A 24897-nucleotide genomic window follows, 5' to 3' on the forward strand; every position below is an offset into this window, starting at 1 on the left:
GACATGGGAGACTTTTCATTTTGTTCTGTACTAAGAAAAATTCTTCTGCCTTGGGATCCCGTTGATCTGTGACCTTACCCCCAACCCTGTGCTCTTTGAAACATGTGCTGTATCCACTCAGGGTTGAATGGATTAAGGGCGGTACAAGATGTGCTTTGTTAATCAGATGCTTGAAGGCAGCATGTTCGTTAAGAGTCATCACCACTCCCTAATCTCAAGTACCCAGGGACACAAACACTGCGGAAGGCCGCAGGGTCCTCTGCCTAGGAAAACCAGAGAACTTTGTTCACTTGTTTATCTGCTGACCTTCCCTCCACTATTGTCCTGTGACCCTGCCAAATCCCCCTCTGCGAGAAACACCCAAGAATGATCAATAAAAAAAGAAAAAAAAAAAAAGATTTAAAAATCGGCAAAAGGTCTCTATGCCTTACAAATAGTCCACGAGATTCCTGCCATGCCGTCACACATCAAGTATTAAGTAGGTCTTGGGGACGGAAGTTCCTGCAGTCCGGGCCCTGTCTCTTACATCAGTAGCTGTACAGTACAAGTTACTTACCCGCCCAGTGCCCACAGGAGAAGGCTGCGCTCCAAGACCCAGACGCCCCGATCCGCTGACTCTATGCTGCAAGCAGGAAATCTAGGAGTATCGGCCACTCGCCCGCCCAGGGCAGGCTCCCCAGGAAACCCAGGGCACATGAGTGGAGAGCTTGGGAGCTGAGCTCTTCCTCAGCCGCTGGGATGGGCAGAGAGACCAGAAGCCATGGGTTTGCACGAGCAGGGTGCAGCTATTTTTAAGTGACATGTCTCGGCTATTTCGAGGTTTGGATTTTTATTTTACTTATTTTTTTCTGTACTTTCTCATGACTCACATCTTTCAAAATTGTGTCTCAGGCATTTTTAATGCTAAAATCATCTCAACTTCACAGCTGGTCAAAAAATGTCTAAGAGCAAATCAGCTCTTTATCATCCAAATGCAAAAAGGTACATATTAGAGTTGTCAACTTTCTACTGCTGGAAGAAAACTCCACGTTAGTATTTTTCCATTAAAAAATTAACACAGCATTCTGTTTAGGAAATGTGTGTATATTTCCTAAAATACACATCTGAAAGACTTTAAATTGCTATTGCACAGATGCCTTGAGCCCCAGCAGGTCCCGAGGGGCCGAGTGCCCCTGGAGGCCCAGCACCCCACTCTTGCACCTGCACCAGCTCTCCTGGCGGGGAGCAGGTCCCGAGGGGCCGAGTGCACCTGGAGGCCCAGCACCCCAGTCCTCTGCCTGCACCAGCTCTCCTGGGGGGTAGGGGGAAGGGGGGAGCCCACGCAGGTCTCTGAACCACGCCTCAGGCTGCAGCAGCCGCATTACTCACACTCAGCGGACAAAGGATCACTCAGCATTCAATCTCACCGCTTCAAAACATTACAGAGGGAAAACGACACCTAGAAGTAGGAGTGAGATTCGCTGAAGTTCCCTTCTGAGGAAGACCCACCCCTCCGCCTGGAGAGCCGGGACTGGCGGTGCCTGAGGACCCCTTCGGCCTGGACAGCCCACGCGGGCTTGGGGGTCCTCGCTCTGCCCTCATGGGGCGGCCATCGGTTCCCGAAGCGGTGAGTGAAAATTCGAATGGCCAGTAGGGGGCGCACTCGGAAGTGGCCGCCCCGCATGAGGCAGTTCAGCGGCCCCGAGAGTCCGGGGAGGGAGGTTTATTCTCCGCCTGCACGAGTCTGTGAAATCCGCAACCATGAGCAGGAGAGGCGGCCCTGGTGGGGAAGAGGCCACCAACATCTGGACGGCAGGTAAGTTCCGACGCTTCTGCAGCGAGCGCGGGAGGAGGGACCTGAGGCACGGCTAACACTCAGAGAAAACTACCGGCTGAGGGTCCCTGGTCTGAGTGCTTGGGACCGGAAGAGTTTCGGAGTTCAGATTTTTGCAGATTTTGGAATATCTGCAGGTACAGAATGAGAAAGCTAAATACGAAATTCATTTGTGTTTCATACACACCTTATACACACTGCCTGAAGGCAACTTTATAAAAACACTTTTAACAATTTCATGCATAAAACAAACTTTGAACTGTGCCTGAACTGCAGCCCGCCACACGAGGTCAGGTGTGGAATTTTCCACTTGTGTCACGACGCTCCAACAGTGTCAGACTGTGGGGCACTCTGGATTTCAGATTTCCAGATGCTTAACCAGTACTCAGATTCCTAAGTTACTTGTCAGAAATGCCTATTTCTTGGGATTACACTTCTCTCTGCAAATGTCTGTGAAATTCCTGTTAAATTCTTTATGGATCATGCACATGCTACTAAGTTAATTATGAAATTTAGTGTTTAACGCAGGTCAGTTGCAAAAACAAGAATATTGCTTGCTTCAACCCAGGAGGACAGGTTATTGCCTAAAAGATACACAACACCTAGTATGATGCCTTCAAACTTAAAGAAACGTTTGTATCTGTGGGTGAAGAAAAGCAGTTAAACCAGAAACTTCCATAAAAACAAGTCTAGTGGAACTGAGCTGATTGCCAAAGTGTAGGAGAAAAAGCGCCAGCAAAAAAATGGTTAACACTAGCCTTCTGAGGAGGCCGCCCAGAGCCTGGCCAGAGAGGAGCCAGAGAGGAGCGGGCGGAGGGGGCCTATAAAGCCCTGTGCCAAGGGGCAGACTCACTGGCTCAGAGGGAGGACGCACCCGCCAGCCAGCCGGGAACCTTCCCTCGCGGGCTCCCAGGGCGGGTCTCTTCCTCTCTCTAGCCCTGCTCAGGCATTCGGCAGGTCCAGCAGAGGTACACCTCCTGCAGCGGGTTCCAAGTGCACCTCCAGCCTGATGGGCCTGACCAAGGAGGCTTCCAGGAGCACAGAAGGGGCTGCAACCCAGGTAGGACTCAGCCTCGGCCTGGCGGTGCCATACCACTGACTAGGGGAGCGGGTGGGTGGTGCCACCCAGGCCGCTGTCCTGTTATGGGAACAGCTGGACACAGACACGCACAGACACCTCACCCCCTCGTGAGAGCAGCACCCAGCTTCCCAAACTCAAGGCACAGACCCCGCTCCCACAGAGCTCCGGTGGTCTCAGCGTGACCGCAGCAGGGGCTTTGCCTGGATGGCCTTTCTAACTCGTGCTGAAAGCAGGACCCAGTATTCCGTCACATTCTGTCCCAGCAAGAACGTGTCTCACTTCAAGAAAATGAGGGTGCCTGCTCTGCCCTGCCCTGCGGCGCCCCAGTCACTCTCACCAACCCTGAAGTCCTGGGAGGGCCACACGCCTTTTGACAGATGCAGACTTAATACAGCTGACTAAAGTGTGGCTTTATTTCTCTATGACAAGCAGAGGAAATCTGAAATGAGGTATTGCACTGTTTATAACTCCATGGCCACCTCCAGTGAGGATGTGGGGCCAGTGGTTAATGGCACACTAGGTTCCTCTCACCCAGGACCACATCAGACACTAGGACACATCAGACACCAGGTCCCATATCTTCTCGGTGTCTGCCAACGATCAAAAGACTCAATTTATATGGGAAAGAAATGAATGACTCGTTTTTAAACTATTTTTCCCTTGGAGTTCATTTAACAAAATTAGGAAAGAAAATAAACGTAAGTTGAGGGTTCTGCCCACCTTTAAACTTCCTGCCACGCCACGGTCTAATACGTTCCAAAATTTCTACATTTAAAGAGCAAAACAAGTCCTCTGTGCCGTTTTTAAGAAATTAAATACAGAGGCAAAATGCGGAGTCTTTCAACCTTCCCGACAGAGCCTGAGAGCAGAGGCATTTATGCTGCTCAATGGTATTATCTACTAAAGATGAATCAAGAGTGCAAAATAACCAAAATCAAATTCACCAGCCCCAGCTAAGTGAAGGTTATTGAGTACTTTTAGAATAACTGACACAGAGGCAGTGATTCATCTTGTCTTCCCCACCCGCCTTTTTTTGAGATGGGGCCTCACTGCAGTAGCTCAGGCTCGAGTGCAGTGGTGTGATCTCGGCTGAGGCTCGAGTGCAGTGGTGTGATCTCGGCTCACTGCAACCTCTACCTGCCAGGCTCAGGCAATCCTCCTTCCTCAGCCTCCCGAGTAGCTGGGACTACAGGCGCACACCACTATGCCCAGCTACTTTTTTTGTCTTTTTTTTAGTAGAGACAGGGTTTCGCCATGTTACCCAGGCTGGTCTCGAACTCCTGAACTTGAGCAATCCTCCCACCTCATCTTCCTGAAGTGCTGGGATTATAGGCCAGCCTTTTTTTTTTTTTTTTTTAAGTAAGTATTTTCAAGCAATAGGTCAATAAATCTCTAGTCTGGTTTTGTAGCACTTCAAAACAATAACCCCTGGCCCGGCGTGGTGGATCACACCTGTAATCCCAGCACCGTGGGAGGCCAAGGCGGGCAGATCACTACAGGTCAGAAGTTCCATACAAGCCTGGGCAACATGGTGAAACCCCATCTCTACTAAAAATATAAAACATTAGCCAGGCGTGGTGGTGCACACCTATAATCCCAGATACTCAGGAGGCTGAGGCAGGAGAACCACTCTAACCCGAGAGGCGGCAGTTGCAGTGAGCCGAGATTGTGCCACTGCACTCCAACCTGGGTGACCAAAAAAAAAAAACATTCAAAACAATAACTCCTAATGATTTCAAAGGGTAAAATGAAAATTCCCAAAGGAAAAACAACTCAAACCCATTCTGAAGTGTTAGTTTACTCCAGGTCACCAGCGCCATCTGGGACAGGTAATTCTCTGCTGGGCTTGGGCACCTGTCCTAGGCACTGTAGGGAGCTGAGCGGCAGCCCTGGCCCCACCAGCACCCCCCTGTGACTGCCCCCGCATCCCCAGAGACTGCCAGTGTCTGCAGGCTGAGACCCCCGTGGCCCGCTGCATAGAGAACTTCCAGGAGCACAGCGACACGGGGCAGGTGACGGGACCCTCCCCACTGGCGGCAGGGCCAGGGTAACACGGGGCAGGTGACAGGACCTCCCCACTCGCAGCAGGGCCAGGGTGACACGGGGCGGGTGACGGGACCCTCCCCACTGGCGGCAGAGCCGGGGTGACACGGGGCAGGTGACGGGACCCTTCCCACTGGCGGCAGGGCCAGGGTAACACGGGGCAGGTGACAGGACCTCCCCACTCGCAGCAGGGCCAGGGTGACACGGGGCGGGTGACAGGACCCTCCCCACTGGCGGCAGAGCCGGGGTGACACAGGGCAGGTGATGGGACCCTACCCACTGGCGGCAGAGCCGGGGTGACACGGGGCAGGTGACAGGACCCTCCCCACTGGTGGCAGAGCCAGGGTGACACAGGGCAGGTGATGGGACCCTACCCACTGGCGGCAGAGCCGGGGTGACACGGGGTGGGTGACGGGACCTCTCCACTGGCGGCAGCGCCAGGGTGACATGGGGTGGGTGACGGGACCCTCCCCACTGGCGGCAGAGCCGGGGTGACACGGGGCGGGTGACGGGACCTCTCCACTGGCGGCAACGCCAGGGTGACACGGGGTGGGTGACGGGACCCTCCCCACTGGCGGCAGAGCCCGGGCACCGCCGTGGGCGGACAGCCCACTTCTCCCTCTCTGCAGAGGATAAGCTCGGGAGGGACTCTCTCCCTGGAGTTTCTTCCTAGGTTACAAACAGCATTGCAAAAACATATTAGGTTTTACAATAATTTGTTAAAACATGAAATAAAAACGTACATATTATTTCCCAAAACAATGACCCCTTTCACTCTATATTATGAAAATAAGTTTATTTTTGGTACCTAGAACACAGAACTAGCATGAGGAAACCGCTGAACTTCTGTTTTATCGTAAGAGAAGATTCTGCTCCGATGTCCAGCTTTCTGGACCCACTCTCTCTCTCAGAAACACTGGCTTTCCCTTCCTATCTTACTTCTCCATCAGCTGCTGAAATGCATTTTCCCCTCTCCTCACAAATAATGCCGTTGTCCTGGGGCGGCCGTGCCCACACCCCCGTTGCTTCCTGGGCCTGCTCTGTGGCTATAAAGGGAAAAACACCCCTGCCTGTGGGAGTGACTCACGTCCAGCCTCCAGCTGCAGCTGAGCGGCCGTGGGACCTGCAGGAAAGAAGGCCATGTACTTCCCACAGGCAACTCTTCCACCTCAGCTCAACCACAGCCACCTCCCGAGCTCATAAAGCTGAGGTTCTGGCCCTCCCCAGTGCTCCTGACACACCCAGACTCTACAGACACCCGGCCAGGGGAGCCAGGCCTTGTCCCAAAGCTGGGGCCACTCGATGAGACTTCATCCTCTCCTGTTGCTTCTCCAGGTACCCAGAGAGTGAGCGGCTCCACGCAGGACTGTGCACGGTGGCCGACACCCGCAGGGACGCCCGCCGGACGAGCACGCGGAGGGCCCTCGCCTCCACGGATGCACCATGCCGGTGTGCGGAGCATCTGTTCTTCCCACTCTCTGCAGTTAACAAACCCAACCCAAACCACCACAGGTGCTCCTCCTGGGGAGTTTCCTGTCTGACAAATGCCAGGCTCACTTCAAGGAGAATCACGCTTCTTTCTAAAGATGGATTCACCATTTAAAACAGAGCTCTGGGAGCCTTTCGGCAAATCTTGAAAGCTACACGGCGCAGAGACATGGATGTGACTTCCCAAGCCCGGGGCGTGGGCCTGGAGATGTACCCGGGCACCGCGCAGCCTGCGGCCCCCAACACCACCTCCCCCGAGCTCAACCTGTCCCACCCGCTCCTGGGCACCGCCCTGGCCAATGGGACAGGTGAGCTCTCAGAGCACCAGCAGTACGTGATCGGCCTGTTCCTCTCGTGCCTCTACACCATCTTCCTCTTCCCCATCGGCTTTGTGGGCAACATCCTGATCCTGGTGGTGAACATCAGCTTCCGCGAGAAGATGACCATCCCCGACCTGTACTTCATCAACCTGGCGGTGGCGGACCTCATCCTGGTGGCCGACTCCCTCATCGAGGTGTTCAACCTGCACGAGCGGTACTACGACATCGCCGTCCTGTGCACCTTCATGTCGCTCTTCCTGCAGGTCAACATGTACAGCAGCGTCTTCTTCCTCACCTGGATGAGCTTCGACCGCTACATCGCCCTGGCCAGGGCCATGCGCTGCAGCCTGTTCCGCACCAAGCACCACGCCCGGCTGAGCTGCGGCCTCATCTGGATGGCATCCGTGTCGGCCACGCTGGTGCCCTTCACCGCCGTGCACCTGCAGCACACCGACGAGGCCTGCTTCTGTTTCGCGGATGTCCGGGAGGTGCAGTGGCTCGAGGTCACGCTGGGCTTCATCGTGCCCTTCGCCATCATCGGCCTGTGCTACTCCCTCATCGTCCGGGTGCTGGTCAGGGCGCACCGGCACCGCGGGCTGCGGCCCCGGCGGCAGAAGGCGCTCCGCATGATCCTCGCGGTGGTGCTGGTCTTCTTCGTCTGCTGGCTGCCGGAGAACGTCTTCATCAGCGTGCACCTCCTGCAGCGGACGCAGCCTGGGGCCGCTCCCTGCAAGCAGTCTTTCCGCCATGCCCACCCCCTCACGGGCCACATTGTCAACCTCGCCGCCTTCTCCAACAGCTGCCTAAACCCCCTCATCTACAGCTTTCTCGGGGAGACCTTCAGGGACAAGCTGAGGCTGTACATTGAGCAGAAAACAAATTTGCCGGCCCTGAACCGCTTCTGTCACGCTGCCCTGAAGGCCGTCATTCCAGACAGCACCGAGCAGTCGGATGTGAGGTTCAGCAGTGCCGTGTAGACAGCCTTGGCCGCAGAGGCCCAGCCAGGGTGTGACTCGGGAGCTGCACACACCTGGGTGGACACAAGGCACGGCCACGTCATGTCTCTAAACTGCGGTCAGATGTGGCTTCTGGCTCCTCGGGGCCTCGCGAGGGTCACGCTTGCCTGGTCACCCTGGGGCTGCTTAGGAAACCTCACGACTGGTCACCTTGCACTCCTCACACAGAATTGCTACAATCCCAAAGCGCTCGCCCCGCAGGGTCCAAAGGCCAGCGGTGACCAGCCTGTCGCCCAGCTCCTCCCCGCCAACCCTGCCTGCCGCCGCACCTGCCTGCCGCTGCAGGAAACATTTCTGACACCGTCAACCAGGAAAGCCACACGGAGAGGCCACTGTGGGTGAAGCGCCTCAGTTACACAGGAACCCTAAAGCAAATCTGCCACCATGGGGGAACTGACGCTGGAGATGCAAGGTGCTGGTGGGTCTGAGCTGGACGTCGTGGTGTGTCCTCTGTGCCCACGGTCAGAGCTAGCTAGCGCACCGCCGAGTTAAAGAGGAGAAGGAAAACATGCTGCTCTGGTGCACGCCTGAGCGTCCTCCATCTTCCAGGACGGCAGCAATGGCGCTATGCGGCCTCACCAGGCCCACGAGGAGCAGCAGCGCTCGGCCCGTGGCAGCAGGAGGGCCCCTCTGTGGAGCGCCCAGCCCGTGGCAGCAGGAGGGCCCCTCTGTGGAGTGCCCGCCGTCTGCTCCGGGGTGGTTCAGTCGCTGCTTGTTGACATCAACATGGCAATTGCACTCATGTGGACTGGGACCGTGCGAGCTGCCGTGTGGGTTAGTCGGGTGCCAGGACAATGAAATACTCCAGCACGTGTGGCTGACGAATTTGTTTCTACAGAAATAACAGCTGGGGACAACTGCAGTGATGATGTAAAAACCTTCCCATAAAATGTAAGAAAAGCTGATGAGGCTGGTGACGTTCAGCCTTTGTCAATAAACCTGTCATGTGCGGATCCTTCCGGAGGCTCTGTCCTGGGGGTCTGCCAAGTGGGGTGGGACGTGGGGTGGGCATGGGGCACTCGGGAGAATCCCTCCCCCCTCACAGAAAACACAGCCCTCCCCTGCCACGCTGAAAACTCTCACAAGGCCAGCCTCTGAGTCCGGCCAGCCGGACCTAACCTGGCATTTCCAGGCTGTCCAAAATGCCGTGGGGGCACTTCTGTGTCATGCTTGGGTGCCATGACGAGCTTCCCATGAATGTAGGAGGCAGGGCTCAGCCTTGTCCAGCAGCCTGTGCGACCTAAGCTGCCTTTCTAGAAGGCTCTCGGCCGCGTGCGAGGCCCAAGAGCTCTGCGGCACCCAGGCGCTCCTGGAGCAGCTGGCCGGGAAGGTTCCTGCTCCTTCTCCCATCACCGGGGCTGGATCCTGGCGCTGCTCCCCTCCTTTCCCGCCTCACCCACCTGGCAGCAGCTGTCCCTGATGTTACCAAGGTGCACCTGAACCAGCGCCTGCTTCTCCATCTTCACAGAAACCCGCGCAGGGCGTCGGGATGTGTGGGTGAAGGGAACTAGCCACCTGTACTACCCCCTCACTTTTCCTGTGTTTGCGGTTCTGTTCTGTTTAAAAGCTATGATACTGTTTTTTATTTGTGATAACATAAAGTTTGATATGCAAACATATTGAAAGGAAAAGGCCAATTAAAGAAAACATCTGCAAAAGAGCAGGGGGTGAACGGGTGCAGCACAATGAAGACTGAACGCAGCCATGTTGAGTCCAGGAAACTCTCTCCTCCCGTCCATGGGACATAACATAACCACACCTGAGCCCAGGAAACTCTCTCCTCCCGTCCATGGGACATAACATAACCACACCTGAGCCCAGGAAACTCTCTCTCCTCCTGTCTGTGGGACATAACACAACCACAGTGAGTCCAGTAAAACCTCTCTCCTCCCGTCTGTGGGACATGAAGCTGTGTGTCGGTGGGTGTGGGAAGCCTGGGTCTCTCAGGCAGGTGGGGCCTGTATTCTCCATGACCCCAGCACCGTGGTGCTGGGCTCCTCAGGAAGAGAGCGCTGCCCAGACCGTGGCCTGCAGGAGCGGCCTCTGTGCCCACTTCTATCAGGATTGCTTTCCTCATAAATGGCCCACCGGGAAGCCTGGGAACAGGGCGGCTCCCATACACTAACAGGTCTCGTGGAAGTGGAGATTGCTGTGGGGTGGCCAAGCCAGAAGCCAGGCTCACGTATGGCACAGTCCTGCAGAACACCGTGCGTGGCTTGAGCCACGACTCAGGCCCGGCGCACCCCTCCCTCTGCCCTTCCAGAGCCTGCCCTGCAAGTCACCCCAGCTAAAAGGACATGGCCATCACACTGACATCCGTGCTCTGGAGCTCCTTCCAGGCCCCAGGGACGAGACTTGCCCTCCTCCCCAGGGATGTACTCTCTCAATGCCCAGGACAGCCAGGCAGCAGCCCCCCAAACCCCCCCCCCGCCACACCTGGGCGCTGTCTTTACAAGATGCATGCTTCAATGAAGCTCCCCTTTTGACCTCAGTGTTGCCGATGGGGAAAAACCATCCAAGTCCCAGAAAGCAGGCGGGGTGGGTGCTCTACCACCAGGCACCCAACTACCTGTCAGGCATTCCCCACACACAGTCCCGTTCACATAGCTTCAACAGGGGCAAGGGCAGACGCTTTAAAATACGCAGACTAGGCCGGGCGCGGTGGCTCACGCCTGTAATCCCAGCACTCTGGGAGGCCGAGGCGGGCGGATCATGAGGTCAGGAGATCGAGACCATCCTGGCTAACACAGTGAAACCCCGTCTCTACTAAAAATTACAAAAACTTAGCCGGGTGTAGTGGCGGGCGCCTGTAGTCCCAGCTACTCTGGAGGCTGAGGCAGGAGAATGACGTGAACCCGGGAGGCGGAGCTTGTAGTGAGCTGAGATCGCGCCACTGCACTCCAGCCTGGGCGACAAAGCGAGACTCCGTCTCAAAAAAAATAAATAAATAAATAAATAAATAAAAATAAAATACGCAGACTAGAGACCCAGCATTTCTGACTTCCAGTTCTGACGAGCTGACGTGGGGAGACCCACACGGAACGTGGTCTGGTCCCCACCCCTCACAGCAGCCCCGTGGGGTAAGCGCTGTCCCCACCACACCAAAGAGGCACTAGAAGGGTCAGTCACTGCTCAAAGCCTTAAATGGTGGGTGACACAGCCAGGAATTCAGCCACGCTCTCCTGGCTCAAAGCCCACAAGCTCTGTAGCACTCGGCAACCCCTGGCGTCTAACTGGCAAAAGCACGCCATGCAGAAATCATACAGGGCTGGGGGCCATGGGCATCGAGGGGTCACCCAAGGTCACCAGCCCAACCTCCTCTAAAGCCTGCTGTGCAGGAAGTGCAGGGACGGCAGCAGCGGCAGCGGGGAGGGCTCCCTTAAGGTGATCTGGGTGGGAACTGCGTCTGAACAGAGCCCCAGGCATCAATCAGGGACGGGACTCAACTCATTCCTCCACGTCAACCCACCACAGGGAACAGTGCTGACTGTGGCGTCCTTCCCTCCCTGCCACAGACGCGGCTTCCATCCTGCCCGCACCAGACACTGCTGTGAGTGCGTGGAAGCGTCACGCCGCCCCACTACGCCGCTCCTCTCCGCCAGGTCTCTTCTGGGGACTTGCCCAAGGCTCTGAGCAGACAGAGCTGACACGCCGCCATCTAGCCGCCGGAAGCAGACTCTTGACCTGTGAAGCTGGCGGCGGCACTGCTCTGAGGCCAGTCACATGAACGACAGGCACCCAGCAGCCAAGCCGCCGGGCTGCGGTAAGGGCAGGTGCAACACTGAGGTCCCCACGCAGTAGAGCCAGCCTTGGACCCTGGGCCCTGGAGTCCCTGACCCTGAGATCCCAGAGCTGGGAGCTGTAGGACAGAGACCAGCAGGCCGGGCAGGGACTCTGCGGGTGCCGCCGGCGCAGCCACACACGCCCTTCTCAAGCGCTTGCCTGGGAGCCAGGGCAAATGTAATTATTTTTGGCAGGCCCACAGTGAGATAAAATCAAGGCGTCTTAACTGCTCTGTTGTTTCCTGGTAACCCAACTCTCCTATACATAAGTGCTTTTTAAACCCATAAAGAGCTCAAAAGTACATAGCTGCAAGCATGGGAAAAACCCCCGTGTTAGCAATGAACGTGACCTCATCGTTCTTTGTGCTTAACAATCAACTCTTGACCTCACGAGAGTGACACGGCTTACCCGCCCTTCCCAGGCCCCGCACCTCCCACTCAGTGAGAAGCGGCAGCGGTGGGCTCACTAATGCTCACGCGCCCACTCACCTGCAGTCTTGGGGGGCAGGGTGGGGGAGACAACTACAAAGAAACCTTCTTAGGAGGGTGTTTCTGTGGCGGGGTGGGAAGCCATTCCAAAGCCATCCTAGACGCCCCGTGAACTGGGCACATGAGGCAATGTGAGGAGGCTCCTGAAGCCGGGGCTCTCCCAGCAGAGGTGGGAGACAGGGCAGGCGAGGGGAGCCCATGGGAACGGGTCAGGGCTGAGGACAAGGCTTAACCCAGACATTGAAAGTAAGAAGCAGCACATGGACTATGGGAGTACGTTTGAACACTCACAGACACACGCTCACATGTTCCAAGTTCTATCTCTGCAGCCCACCTGCACAGGGCCTGGCCCCGAACACTGCCACCCTCCAGAAGGGCCCAGGACTCCGGGAGAAATGGCTGATTTGGGCCGGGGCAGGGAGAGACAAGATGAGCCTGGGACAGGTGGTTCTGGTTGAGACAAGAAAGGCTCCAAGAGCACGTCGGGTGACACCCAAAGGACACGGTGTCCTCGCCAAAGCTGGGACAACGTGAGCAGTAAGATGAGTAAGAAGAGACAATCGTGATAGACCATGAAAAGCAGGAGTCCGCAAGTCTACTCCAACAACAAACAGACCTAATATAATTTAAATAAAATGAAAGAATGCATGAATGGGAAGAGTCTCGTTTCTAATAAAGTGCTGGCTGGTAAAGTAGTTGGAAAAGCATCACTCTGCACCTTTCAGAGGGAGACGGGGGCAGGTAAGAGTCACAAATGGAGGGCGAATCTCAGGGGGCAGTGAGGTGCAGGGGACTGCAGAGCCTACCTGTCCCCCACGGATGGCTCATTAGTGCTCGGGGAAAGGTCACCACACAGTGGAGACGGGACAGCCCCTCGCTGGGTGATCACATGGGCAGAGCCTCGCTGTCGCGTTCCCGCAGCGGCCTCCCCTTCCAGAGCCTCGCTGTCGCGTTCCTGCAGCCAGCCTTCCCTTCCAGAGCCTTGCTGGTCTCTGCAGACCAATTCTGTCCCTCTGAAGCACAGGCCACCATCGGACAGTGCTGGCTAACAGCTGCCCCGTGCTGGTGGGCCACGGGGACGCCAGCCCAACACTCCACACACACTTCGTTAGCAGCCACAAAACATTTCCTAAGAGCGGAAGGGTTTCCGCCATCTGGAATCCTAGACGCCATCCTCCAGCATTTATTGTAAAGCTTCTAATTAAAGCTTTCTCTTCTCGCTCACTGCCTGGTAAGTCGAGCTTTACTTTTCTTCTCCACGGTGGGAAACTCATTACCTGGAGTGTCTTTGGATGTAGTTTTAAATTAAAAATGGAGGAAAAGAGCGTTAGTCAAAATTAGAGCTGAACTGACTGAGTCTCTCTGGACTCCCTCAGAAAGTGGAGATGCCAGCTCCGCCTCCTGCAGAGCTTGGTTGCCAGGGCTGGGTCAGGCTGCCTGGGCGTTGCCGTCTGACCTGTGCACAGATGTGGCCAGGTGAGGACACAAGCTGTTGTCTCGTTTGCTGTGTGCTGTTCGCAGACACGTCTCACTGGGCGGTTTGCTCAGAACTCCAGAGGACAAGGGTACGTCATTCAGGCCACGGTGTGGCAGACGCACCTGACGGCGGGGACTCAACCACGGCAAACCCTGAGTAACGCCGTGCGGCAGACGCACCTGAGGGTGGGTTCGGAGTTCCAATCTGAGCTATGGAACCTGGGTATGGACAACTGGATAATCCACTTCTCATTTAAGAGGAACATCTGAGCCCCCATCCCCATTCTGTGCACTGCAAGCCAAATGGGAGGGAGAGCCTGTGTTCTGGGTTACATGAAGGTTGCCAGGTGGAGGGTGCTGAGTGGAAATGCTATACACGCCACTTGCCTTTTTCAAGCAGGTGCGTTCTCCTGTCCAGCCGGCCACCACTGCACCCTGCCCCGTATGAGCCCTCAGTGGAGCCCCATGTCTCGTTTGCTGGCACTAGGCCTCTCCTCAGGCCTCCTGAAGCTGCTGCCAGCCCACAGGAACCGACAGAGGCTGGGTGCCGTGTTCAGGCCGCTCTCGCTCTTCAGGTCCGGCTGGTGAGCAATTCTCTGGGAGAGAGTGGACACCAGAGGCAGGCAAAGCCACACCTGTGGGTGCAGGCCACACGCAGGCTGCACAGACCCGGGACAGGTCTGAGCTCTGAGGCGTGCGGCCCATCTCCACGGCAGGAGCTTCTGTCTGAGCCTGGGGAGGAAAAGCCTCCACCTCGCCAAGCGGCGTCAGCTGGGGAGCCTGGGCCGTGCGCCCTCAAGAAGCCATGGCTGGAGGCCTTTGCTCCAGACATGACCAGCCCCTGCCTTCCTGGCTCTCTGGCAGGTGGTGAGTCAGCTGACCCAGCTCTAGCGGAAACAAAGTGGGGGCTGGGGGAGGGGCCGTCTGTGAAATGTCCCCAGCCAGAGCCCCTCACTGTCCCCTCTGCCTCCCTGCCTCCCGGCCTCCACAGGGGCTTCTTGTGGTTAAAAAAAAAAAAAAAAAAACCCTTTCTGAGCACTTTACCCATCTCGCCCACAGGCAGAGACGACACCCCGAAAGGACAGCTGCGTCTACATCCATCAGCAAGTCTCCTGGGAACGGCTGAGGGGCAGAGATGGGAGAGGCCCACAGACGCAGGCACAGAGCCCCGTGCACCCCTGCTCCTGGCCTAGGCGGGGTCTGCAAAGGCCCTTCCACCGCAGGCACAGCCCGTCAGGGAGGCTCACGGTCCACTCAGAAGGACACAGCCCGTTTCAGGGAACACAGGCCCAGGCGGCCCTGCCACAGGCTCCCAGTGTCATGGTGGCCCCTGAGGTGACACGTGCGCCACGAGGGCAGGCGTGTATGTGCGCACACTCCTGCAGACTCTGCTCTCGCACACGCCCAGGCTGCGTTGCTGGGAAACGTCCGCTGCTGCGGTTGGTCTGATTTCTGCCATTGTCTGGTGGGTGGAGGATGGAGCCTGGGAACAAGGGTTAAAAAGCCAAAGGAGCACAGAACAAACGCCCTGGAAGCTGGTGTGCTGCTGAGCCCAGGTACTGGGGTGGACTCCACCTGAAACCTACCGCCAGAAGTCAGCTGCTGGGAGTCCCCAAAGGGGCCCAGCTACTCTGAGAGCAGGCGCGTGCGGCGTCGGACCAGGGGCTGGCTCTGTAGAATGTGAGCATCTGCCAACTGAGCCTCTGAACACGACACAGTGAGCGGCTCCTTACACAGAGCCCCTTCCTTCCTGCTCCCGCCCCTTCCCCAGCTATTCCTGAACAACTTCTAGAGCTCTGCACCTTCAGCCTCCTGTCTGATTCCCGCCGGGATCGGCCTTCGCGCAGCCGCCCAGGTTCCTTGCAGGGTGGACCGTCCCGTGTCCCAGCACCGGGCCCTGCCCACGGCGTGCCTCCTGAGAGGGCCCACTCAGCACGGCCACGGCAGCCTGAACTCCCAGCCTCGGTATCCACGCAGCCCGCAGCTCTCTGCAATGAGGGGCCGGCAGCAGGCCCAGGGAGATGTCAGCTGCCCCAGGCAATCACAAGCAAGGAGGTGCGCGTCGCGGACACAGCACGAAGCCCTGCTCGGCCTCCAGAAAACGAGGCTCGCTCCTGAGTCTCGGCTCGCTGGGCCACCGTCACCCTGCTCTCTGGTTCAAGAGGCAGCGGCCAGGCCGGCCGAGCCAGGAACAAGCTGCAGTGCCTTGGCAGCGTGTGAAATGCAGAAGGTCTTGCCCATAGAAGTCATCACAGCAGAGCACTCTCCCCACAGGGGCTGGGCAGCATGTCCGCTGACCACAGACCTGGCTTTGGGGCACGTGCACCACCCACGTTAACCATCCAGAGCTACAGGCAACAGCCCAGTGCCAAGTGCAGCCAGCCAGAAAAGAAAAACACACAAAAAAAGGCAAAACACAAACTCCGTCCAAAGTCCACCCACGAGCAAAGCCAACCGCATTATTCAGAGCTGCGCGCCCAGCAGACGGCTCTAGAGAGAAGCGAGGAGCTGGGCCCAGCGGCAGTGGCAGTTCCCTTCTCCACCGTGCAGTCCCACTAAAGCTGCGGGCAGCTCTTGATTTGTGTATCTTACAAGAAGAAGAGGAGGGGGAGAAGAAGGGAAAAGTCGGCGTCTGCAGCCACACTCAAGTTCTTCCGCTCATCCACGACTGTGAAGCTCACAGCTCCGGCCACACTGGCGTTCAACACCAGGTCACTGTCACTTCCACAGGGGACGGTCTCGCTTCTTTGGTAAAACCAAAGGAGTGTTTCAAACCATGCCCACCTTCCATTCACCTGTTTTTAAAACTTTTTTTTTTTTTTCAGAGCAGGGGCGGACGTTTATTAAAAAGCTTTAAGAGAGAAAGGAAGGTGCACTCGGAAGAGAACCCAGCGGGCGACCTGGAGAACAGGTGACCCACTGAACTGTGATCCTGCGCCCCTTTCCGTGAGGGTGGGCCGCCTGCAGGCACGGTGCCCGCCTCACCCTTGGGAAGTGAGCACGTGTGCTGGGATTGGGAAGTTGCACACGGGCAAGAAAGCAAGCACGGCGTCAGCAACATCAGACACAGAATCAGGGGCTTCAGTAAGAAAAAGGACAGCAGCTCTTCCTTGCAGGAAAATAGAGTCTGGAGGAAAAATACCCCATCCCCCTGCAGCAGCTTGAACAGAAACACTGTACAGGAAGGTGGGCACACCAGGGAGCGAGAAGAGAGAGACACTCTGTTGCCGTCTAGACCCCGACCCCTTACCCGTGACACGGAGCCCACCACATGTCTGAGAGCAGACCTCTGCAGCGTGCGGGCCGGGGTCTGGACGGGGTCTCCCGGGCCCTCCTCCCTGGCAGCCCCGTCCGGGAGGCGCGGGTGCGGCCAGTTCACACATAAACGGTGTGGAACATCGCAGGCCACAGGGAAGGCGTTTACGTGGCTATCCAAACTAAACCTCCTCCCACGCCCGACCCTGTGGTAAAAGACAAGTGTGCATGCTGGGCAAGGACGAAAGCTTCATCCCCTGGGCTGAGATTGTCGGGTGAAAGCGTCGAAGTGGAAGTGGCTACTGGAGAAAAACCCTCGCGCAGGGAGGCACAGTCATTCGGCTTCTTTAAGGAAAACCCCAGCTATCAGGCGCTATGCACACAACAGTCGTTAGAATGACCTTACACCCCACAAAACACGCAGTCCTCTTGGCGGTATATCTGCAGCTGAGGAGCCTGTCACCACACGAATTAGCCCTTATTTGTATTTCCATTCCCCAAGTTCAACTGTATCAGGAGACATTGGCTGATGAAACTGTTGACAAAGCCAGACTTCCTGCTACAAAGCCTGACTTCAGAAATTCAGACCACGCTTTCATTATGATCAAATGTAAACCCAACTTCAGAAATTCAGACCACGCTTTCATTATGATCGAGTTTAAACAAAACCAACAGCGACGTCCCCACCCTGCACAGGAGAGGGCTGTGCTCCGTCTCCCGTGTACTCTCACGGCATCTCCCCAGCCCGAGACGGGTCTGCGGTTGTCCCCACTTCACGGTGAGACACAGGTGTGCAGAGGGTGCCCAACCCGGAACTAGCTTGGGGGTGGGCTCCCAAGGACCAGGCAGCGTGGAGAGCACCCGGTGGGGCAGGGGAGAACTGGAAGGATGGAAGGAACCCTGGCCTGAACGGCCCACAGCAGCGCTGGCCCCTGCCCAGGGAGTAAGTTCCCACCAAACTCCAAGCTCTGTGCTTTGGGATCTCGGTGCCACCTAAGCACCAGCCCCGTGCTGGCACCCACCAGGCTCTGCCGTGGCACCCACAGGTTTCGCCCCATCTGGTTACCATCTCACACTGCCAGGCGGGACCAAAGTACCTGGGTTGAGGTGGCAGCTATGCTGAGTCCTGAACTGTGGGCAGGGCTCTGTCAGGCCACAAAGGCCCTGGAGAAGGCCAACCCCCACTGTCAGCACCGAGGCAAGGGCCTCAACACTGGATTTATTTACCAGCCTTTAAAAGCATCATCCGCCATGCATGCAGTGGCCCGGGAGGCTGAGGCGGGAGGGTTGCTGGGCCCAGGAGTTCGAGGCTGCGGTGAGCTATGATCATGCCTGTGAATAGTGACTGCACTCCAGCCTGGGAAACAGCGAGACCCATCTCTAATGTATTCACGTCATCTATGAGCAGCAAACGAAAGCTCAGACACCTGAGAGGCCGGTGGCTCCAAGGTGCTGCACACCCTGACGCCCGCATGTCAGTACTGCAGCTCTGGGCAAATCACAGCAGAGCTTTCCTCCAGGTCAGCGCAACTGTGTTCCCGAGGGGCCCATGCAGCTTATGTGGAAAGGCCACCCCGTGCCACTCAGAATTACCAGGAGCGCAGCAAGTTTAAACTAGACACTGTTTATGCGCCTGACAGCAGGAGACGTGAGCTGGGTGCCTGGGAAAACCATCTTCAAAGCAACAACTGTTTTCCCAGCTGTGAATGCTCCGTCCTGGGAAATCTGCTCATACCACTACAAAAATAATTTTGAAAAGACCGTACAAATATGCAGCCTCATCTGTCCATTCTGGTACTTTAGACCCAAAACTGAAGAACTTTCTGGAGCACACTATCCGCTTAGCCAGTGACTAATATTCTTTATAAACATGAGTGAATGTTATAATGAAATAAGCTTCCTTGAATAAATGTGATGTTAGTTCACTTAACTGAGAACAATAAGTTCAGAGGCTTCCTTTGAACAGTCAGGAAGTGGAGATAATCGCAGTAGAAGAGAGGGACAGACAGGAAGCCTACTCTTCTGCACTCTCTATTTTCTTACTATGTATCGCAATTTTATAAAAGAAAAATAGTTGTCATGAAGGAAGAGGTGTTACAATCCTGGGTAAAAGGGCCAGGGCAGGAGCATGGACAAGCCACAGGCTCTGGGCACCTCTGGAATAAAATCTCACTTCAGCTTAAAATACCAAACGTATACCGTGACCAGCAATTTCAATATGGTGACCAACTGACATGCCCTTCGAACGCCAAGAAGACAACAGCCCCAGAAACAGCTTCAGTCAGGAGACCCAGGGTGCTGGCCTGGTTCTGCCGCCGGCCGGCTGTGGAACAGGCTTCTGGAGCCCGAGGGTGACGCCCCAGCCTCTAAGAGCAGGTGCTTGAGAACAACAGGGGCTGCCTCATGGGGTGGCCTGTGGTTCAGTCTCAAAAGCAGCAAAGGAATCAATGAACTGCGAGATGCTGATCGTTACTCACTCCACAGATTACTGTGGTGACACTATGTGCAAAACCAGGAGGCCAGCCATGCTTTTAAAAATACTTAGAAAAAAAAATTACAAGCATGTGAAAATGTACCAAATATTTCTCTTTATTTTATTCATATTTTAAGACGAAGTCTCACTCTGTCGCCCAGGCTGGAAGGCAGCGGTGTGATCTCGGCTCACTGCAACCTCCACCTCCTGGGTTCAGGCGATTCTCCTGCCTCAGCCTCCTGAGTAGCTGAGATTACAGGCGCACGCCACGCTTGGCTAACATTTCTCTTTCTAAATGTTTTCATGTTTTCTGTATTTTTCATAATGGGTGTGTTTTACTTTTAAAAAGAGGAGGAAAAGGCTTTGTTTTTAAAATTAAATTAAGAATGATATTAAAAGACCATGTATAAATCAAATCTACGCTGAGAGTTCGGCCGTGTCAGAAAGACGCGTCCATATCACAGGAACAGAGAGGAGCACACGGAGGGGAGAGGAGAGAGGTGAAGGGGCAGAGGGAGTTGCTTTCCTTGCTCAACTTTTCCTTGTATGATTTCCATGCTGTTTATTTAGGAAACGAACGGGAAATGCAGAGCGTTTCCAAGGCATGCACCATGCAGATGCTGCAGAAGTAGCTTCTACCCGCTGCTCACCGCTCCCATCCTCGAGTCCCGCACACTGCCTGGGCGAGCACTCAGCTGTCGGGCTCTGCCAGCCATGCGGACTCTCCACATGCGGATGCCACCACCAACTTGCCCAACAGAGACAGCCACCTGGTCCCTGCACAGACTCAAGGGTGTGTGTGTCTGGGCATCAGACGGCCATCCAGACCCAGCCAGAGCGAAACCCCAGAGACACGTCCGTCCAGCGCTTCTGAGGGCCCCTGTGTTCTGGGTGCCGTGTCGGGGAGAGGACAGAGCCAAGAGAGGCCAGGACAGCGTGGCAGGGAGAGGATGCAGGAGGGGATCAATGTGGAGAGGGGCAGGCAGGGGCCAGACTCAGGCTGGAGGGGCTGAGAGCTTCCACAGAGTCTGCTGGCAGCACAGACGGATTGACATGTCAGGAGGAGCCCGGCCCACATGAGCAAACAGGAAGGCAGGCGGGAGAACAGGTGCAGCCTGGTGAGGGTGACGGGCCTGGGGCAGGCAGAAGGGCCCCACTCAGGGTGTATTTCAAAGGTAGACAAGACAGGGCTTACTGGGTGTGGGGTGCGGCCAGAAAAGAAACCAGAGAAGATGCCGGTGCTGCCGGAGGGAATCCCTGGCTGTGCTCCCAGCTCCCAAAAGACCAACTGACCTCAAGTCTGAATCTGCCACCCCCTTCCCTCCGTGCTGTTTCTGCAGTGGCGAAGGGCAGCTGGGCCAGGTGAACACACACAGAGGAAGCCAAACTGTGGTGCACAGCCAGGCCGAACAGAGGGATGTGGCTCCCTGCCCACCGTGACCACGGCCAGGAGCCCCCAACAGCAGGTCCTGCTGGGACTGCACCAGGCCACGGGGAAGCGCAGCCCTGCCAGCACCAGCCTCCTTGCCTGCCCGCGCAGCGTCAGCTCTGCCTGGAAGGAACGCAGACTCGACTCCAGGAAGGAAGGAAGCTCAAATGCTCTGTACTGCAGGACCATGAAGAGAAGCGGGGAAAGGAAAGAGCCACAGAGGAAGCCATGTGTCCATGTGCACTGTGAGCAAGGCCAACACCCACCCGGAAAAACTGCCGCTTAGCCCTGTCTGCAACCCACTATCCCCAAGCTCAGTGGGCACTCCACAGCCCGCCTAGGAATGGGAGAGAGCCCATGATGCGCTCACAGACACCCAGCTATGCACGGGTCAACAAATACGGTCCCATCTGCAAAAAAGAGAGAAAACTGCCATTTACCAAGAACCCACTACACAGAAGCCAGTGACTGCGGAACCACCAACAGACATGACTCTTCCTCCTGCTTCTTAACCCAGGGAAGCTGGTAGCTTCTTCCCACTCTACAGAGAATAAGACCATGAGATGAAGGTTCTGTCTCCCAATCACAGAATTCGCTGTGACTTCCAACACCATGCTGCCCACAAGCTGCAAAGCACATGCCAAAAGCTCAGTCAACAAAACAGAACTACTGGACAGGGCTCTGAACTCTTTTTGACAATCTTATGAACACTAGGGGTTCTCTCCCCACAACTGTACCACCGTGATGTACAGTCTGCAAATTCTTCCCTGAATCCCACCAGTGGCCTGCAGGGAAGACCTTCCTGCACTGGAGCCCCACGCCCCGGGAGGAAGCAGAGGAGGGCTGTGTCCCGCACCCCTGGAGGAAGCAGAGGAGGGCTGTGTCCCACACTGGAGTCCCGCACTCCGGGAGGAAGCAGGGGAGGGCTGTGTCCCGCACCCCGGGAGGAAGCAGAGAAGGGTTGTGTCCCACACTGGAGACCCCCACCCCGGGAGGAAGCAGAGGAGGGCTGTGTCCCGCACCCCGGGAGGAAGCAGAGGGCTCTGTCCCGCACCCCTAGAGGAAGCAGAGGAGGGCTGCGTCCCACACTGGAGTCCCGCACTCCGGGAGGAAGCAGGGGAGGGCTGTGTCCCGCGCCCCTGGAGGAAGCAGAGGAGGGCTGTGTCCCACACTGGAGTCCCGCACCCCGGGAGGAAGCAGAGGGGGGCTGTGTCCCGCACCCCGGGAGGAAGCAGAGAGGGCTGTGTCCCGCACCCCGGGAGGAAGCAGAGGGCTGTGTCCCGCACCCCTGGAGGAAGCAGAGGAGGGCTGTGTCCCACACTGGAGTCCCGCACTCCGGGAGGAAGCAGGGGAGGGCTGTGTCCCGCACCCCGGGAGGAAGCAGAGAAGGGTTGTGTCCCACACTGGAGACCCCCACCCCGGGAGGAAGCAGAGGAGGGCTGTGTCCCGCACCCCGGGAGGAAGCAGAGGGCTCTGTCCCGCACCCCTAGAGGAAGCAGAGGAGGGCTGTGTCCCACACTGGAGTCCCGCACTCCGGGAGGAAGCAGGGGAGGGCTGTGTCCCGCGCCCCTGGAGGAAGCAGAGGAGGGCTGTGTCCCACACTGGAGTCCCGCACCCCGGGAGGAAGCAGAGGGGGGCTGTGTCCCGCACCCCGGGAGGAAGCAGAGAGGGCTGTGTCCCGCACCCCGGGAGGAAGCAGAGGGCTGTGTCCCGCACCCCTGGAGGAAGCAGAGGAGGGCTGTGTCCCACACCCCTGGAGGAAGCAGAGGAGGGCTGTGTCCCACACTGGAGTCCTGCACCCCGGGAGGAAGCAGAGGGGGGCTGTGTCCCGCACCCCGGGAGGAAGCAGAGGAGGGCTGTGTCCCGCACCCCAGGAGGAAGCAGAGGAGGGCTGTGTCCCGCACCCCTGGAGGAAGCAGAGGAGGGCTGTGTCCCACACTGGAGTCCCGCACCCCGGGAGGAAGCAGAGGAGGGCTGTGTCCAGCACCCCGGGAGGAAGCAGAGGGCTGTGTCCCGCACCCTGGAGGAAGCAGAGGAGGGCTGTGTCCCACACTGGAGTCCCGCACCCCGGGAGGAAGCAGAGGGGGGCTGTGTCCCACACCCCGGGAGGAAGCAGAGGAGGGCTGTGTCCCGCACCCCTGGAGGAAGCAGAGGAGGGCTGTGTCCCACACTGGAGTCCCGCACCCCGGGAGGAAGCAGAGGAGGGCTGTGTCCAGCACCCCGGGAGGAAGCAGAGGGCTGTGTCCTGCACCCTGGAGGAAGCAGAGGAGGGCTGTGTCCCACACTGGAGTCCCGCACCCCGGGAGGAAGCAGAGGGGGGCTGTGTCCCGCACCCCGGGAGGAAGCAGAGAGGGCTGTGTCCCGCACCCCGGGAGGAAGCAGAGGGCTGTGTCCCGCACCCCTGGAGGAAGCAGAGGAGGGCTGTGTCCCACACTGGAGTCCCGCACCCCGGGAGGAAGCAGAGGGGGGCTGTGTCCCGCACCCCGGGAGGAAGCAGAGAGGGCTGTGTCCCGCACCCCGGGAGGAAGCAGAGGGCTGTGTCCCGCACCCCTGGAGGAAGCAGAGGAGGGCTGTGTCCCACACCCCTGGAGGAAGCAGAGGAGGGCTGTGTCCCACACTGGAGTCCTGCACCCCGGGAGGAAGCAGAGGGGGGCTGTGTCCCGCACCCCGGGAGGAAGCAGAGGAGGGCTGTGTCCCGCACCCCAGGAGGAAGCAGAGGAGGGCTGTGTCCCGCACCCCTGGAGGAAGCAGAGGAGGGCTGTGTCCCACACTGGAGTCCCGCACCCCGGGAGGAAGCAGAGGAGGGCTGTGTCCAGCACCCCGGGAGGAAGCAGAGGGCTGTGTCCCGCACCCCTGGAGGAAGCAGAGGAGGGCTGTGTCCCACACTGGAGTCCCGCACCCCGGGAGGAAGCAGAGGGGGGCTGTGTCCCACACCCCGGGAGGAAGCAGAGGAGGGCTGTGTCCCGCACCCCTGGAGGAAGCAGAGGAGGGCTGTGTCCCACACTGGAGTCCCGCACCCCGGGAGGAAGCAGAGGAGGGCTGTGTCCAGCACCCCGGGAGGAAGCAGAGGGCTGTGTCCCGCACCCCGGGAGGAAGCAGAGGAGGGCTGTGTCCCACACTGGAGTCCCGCACCCCAGGAGGAAGCAGAGGGGGGCTGTGTCCCACACCCCAGGAGGAAGCAGAGGAGGGCTGCGTCCCGCGCCCCGGGAGGAAGCAGAGGAGGGCTGTGTCCCGCACCCCGGGAGGAAGCAGAGGAGGGCTGTGTCCCACACTGGAGTCCCGCACCCCGGGAGGAAGCAGAGGGGGGCTGTGTCCCGCACCCCGGGAGGAAGCAGAGGAGGGCTGTGTCCCGCACCCCTGGAGGAAGCAGAGGAGGGCTGTGTCCCACACTGGAGTCCCCCACCCCGGGAGGAAGCACAGGGGGGCTGTGTCCCGCACCCCGGGAGGAAGCAGAGGAGGGCTGTGTCCCGCACCCCTGGAGGAAGCAGAGGAGGGCTGTGTCCCACACTGGAGTCCTGCACCCCGTGAGGAAGCAGAGGAGGGCTGTGTCCCGCACCCCTGGAGGAAGCAGAGGAGGGCTGTGTCCCGCGCCCCGGGAGGAAGCAGAGGAGGGCTGTGTCCCGCACCCCTGGAGGAAGCAGAGGAGGGCTGTGTCCCGCACCCCGGGAGGAAGCAGAGGAGGGCTGTTTCCCGCACCCCTGGAGGAAGCAGAGGAGGGCTGTGTCCCACACTGGAGTCCCGCACCCCGGGAGGAAGCAGAGGGGGGCTGTGTCCCGCACCCCTGGAGGAAGCAGAGGAGGGCTGTGTCCCACACTGGAGTCCTGCACCCCGGGAGGAAGCATCCGAGGAGGGCTGTGTCCCGCACCCCTGGAGGAAGCAGAGGAGGGCTGTGTCCCGCACCCCGGGAGGAAGCAGAGGGCTGTGTCCCGCACCCTGGGAGGAAGCAGAGGGCTGTGTCCCGCACCCTGGGAGGAAGCAGAGGGCTGTGTCCCGCACCCCTGGAGGAAGCAGAGGAGGGCTGTGTCCCGCACCCCGGGAGGAAGCAGAGGGCTGTGTCCCGCACCCTGGGAGGAAGCAGAGGGCTGTGTCCCGCACCCCTGGAGGAAGCAGAGGAGTGCTGTGTCCCACACCCCGGGAGGAAGCAGAGGAGGGCTGTGTCCCGCACCCCGGGAGGAAGCAGAGGGCTGTGTCCCACACCCCTGGAGGAAGCAGAGGAGGGCTGTGTCCCACAC

General features: G+C 57.9%; 3 protein-coding genes across 11 annotated transcripts in view; 2 read left to right on the forward strand and 1 right to left on the reverse strand.

Annotated features, from left to right (window-relative positions):
• Positions 1 to 24897, reverse strand: part of C6H7orf50 (chromosome 6 C7orf50 homolog) — a 151707-nt gene that overhangs the window by 95960 nt on the left and 30850 nt on the right. The gene's annotated exons all lie outside the window — the stretch shown is intronic.
• Positions 1191 to 8714, forward strand: GPER1 (G protein-coupled estrogen receptor 1). Of its 3 annotated transcripts, XM_024357684.3 has the most exons (3): positions 1242 to 1795; positions 2750 to 2873; positions 6273 to 8714. In XM_024357684.3, the coding sequence occupies exon 3, from the start codon at positions 6595 to 6597 to the stop codon at positions 7720 to 7722; it is 1128 nt and encodes a 375-aa protein (XP_024213452.2). In that variant the 5' UTR covers positions 1242 to 1795; positions 2750 to 2873; positions 6273 to 6594; the 3' UTR covers positions 7723 to 8714. The 3 variants fall into 3 exon arrangements, with proteins under 3 accessions (XP_024213453.2, XP_024213452.2, XP_063671208.1); XM_024357685.3 differs by lacking the exon at positions 2750 to 2873 and having other exon boundaries at positions 1191 to 1795; XM_063815138.1 differs by having other exon boundaries at positions 1669 to 2873.
• On the forward strand, positions 7804 to 8605 carry LOC112209769 (uncharacterized). Its single transcript, XM_063815145.1, has 3 exons — positions 7804 to 8063; positions 8294 to 8405; positions 8438 to 8605. The coding sequence occupies exons 1-3, from the start codon at positions 7804 to 7806 to the stop codon at positions 8603 to 8605; spliced, it is 540 nt and encodes a 179-aa protein (XP_063671215.1).

Source organism: Pan troglodytes, chromosome 6 (assembly GCF_028858775.2).
Source record: "Pan troglodytes isolate AG18354 chromosome 6, NHGRI_mPanTro3-v2.0_pri, whole genome shotgun sequence".
NCBI classification, from domain to species: domain Eukaryota; kingdom Metazoa; phylum Chordata; class Mammalia; order Primates; family Hominidae; genus Pan; species Pan troglodytes.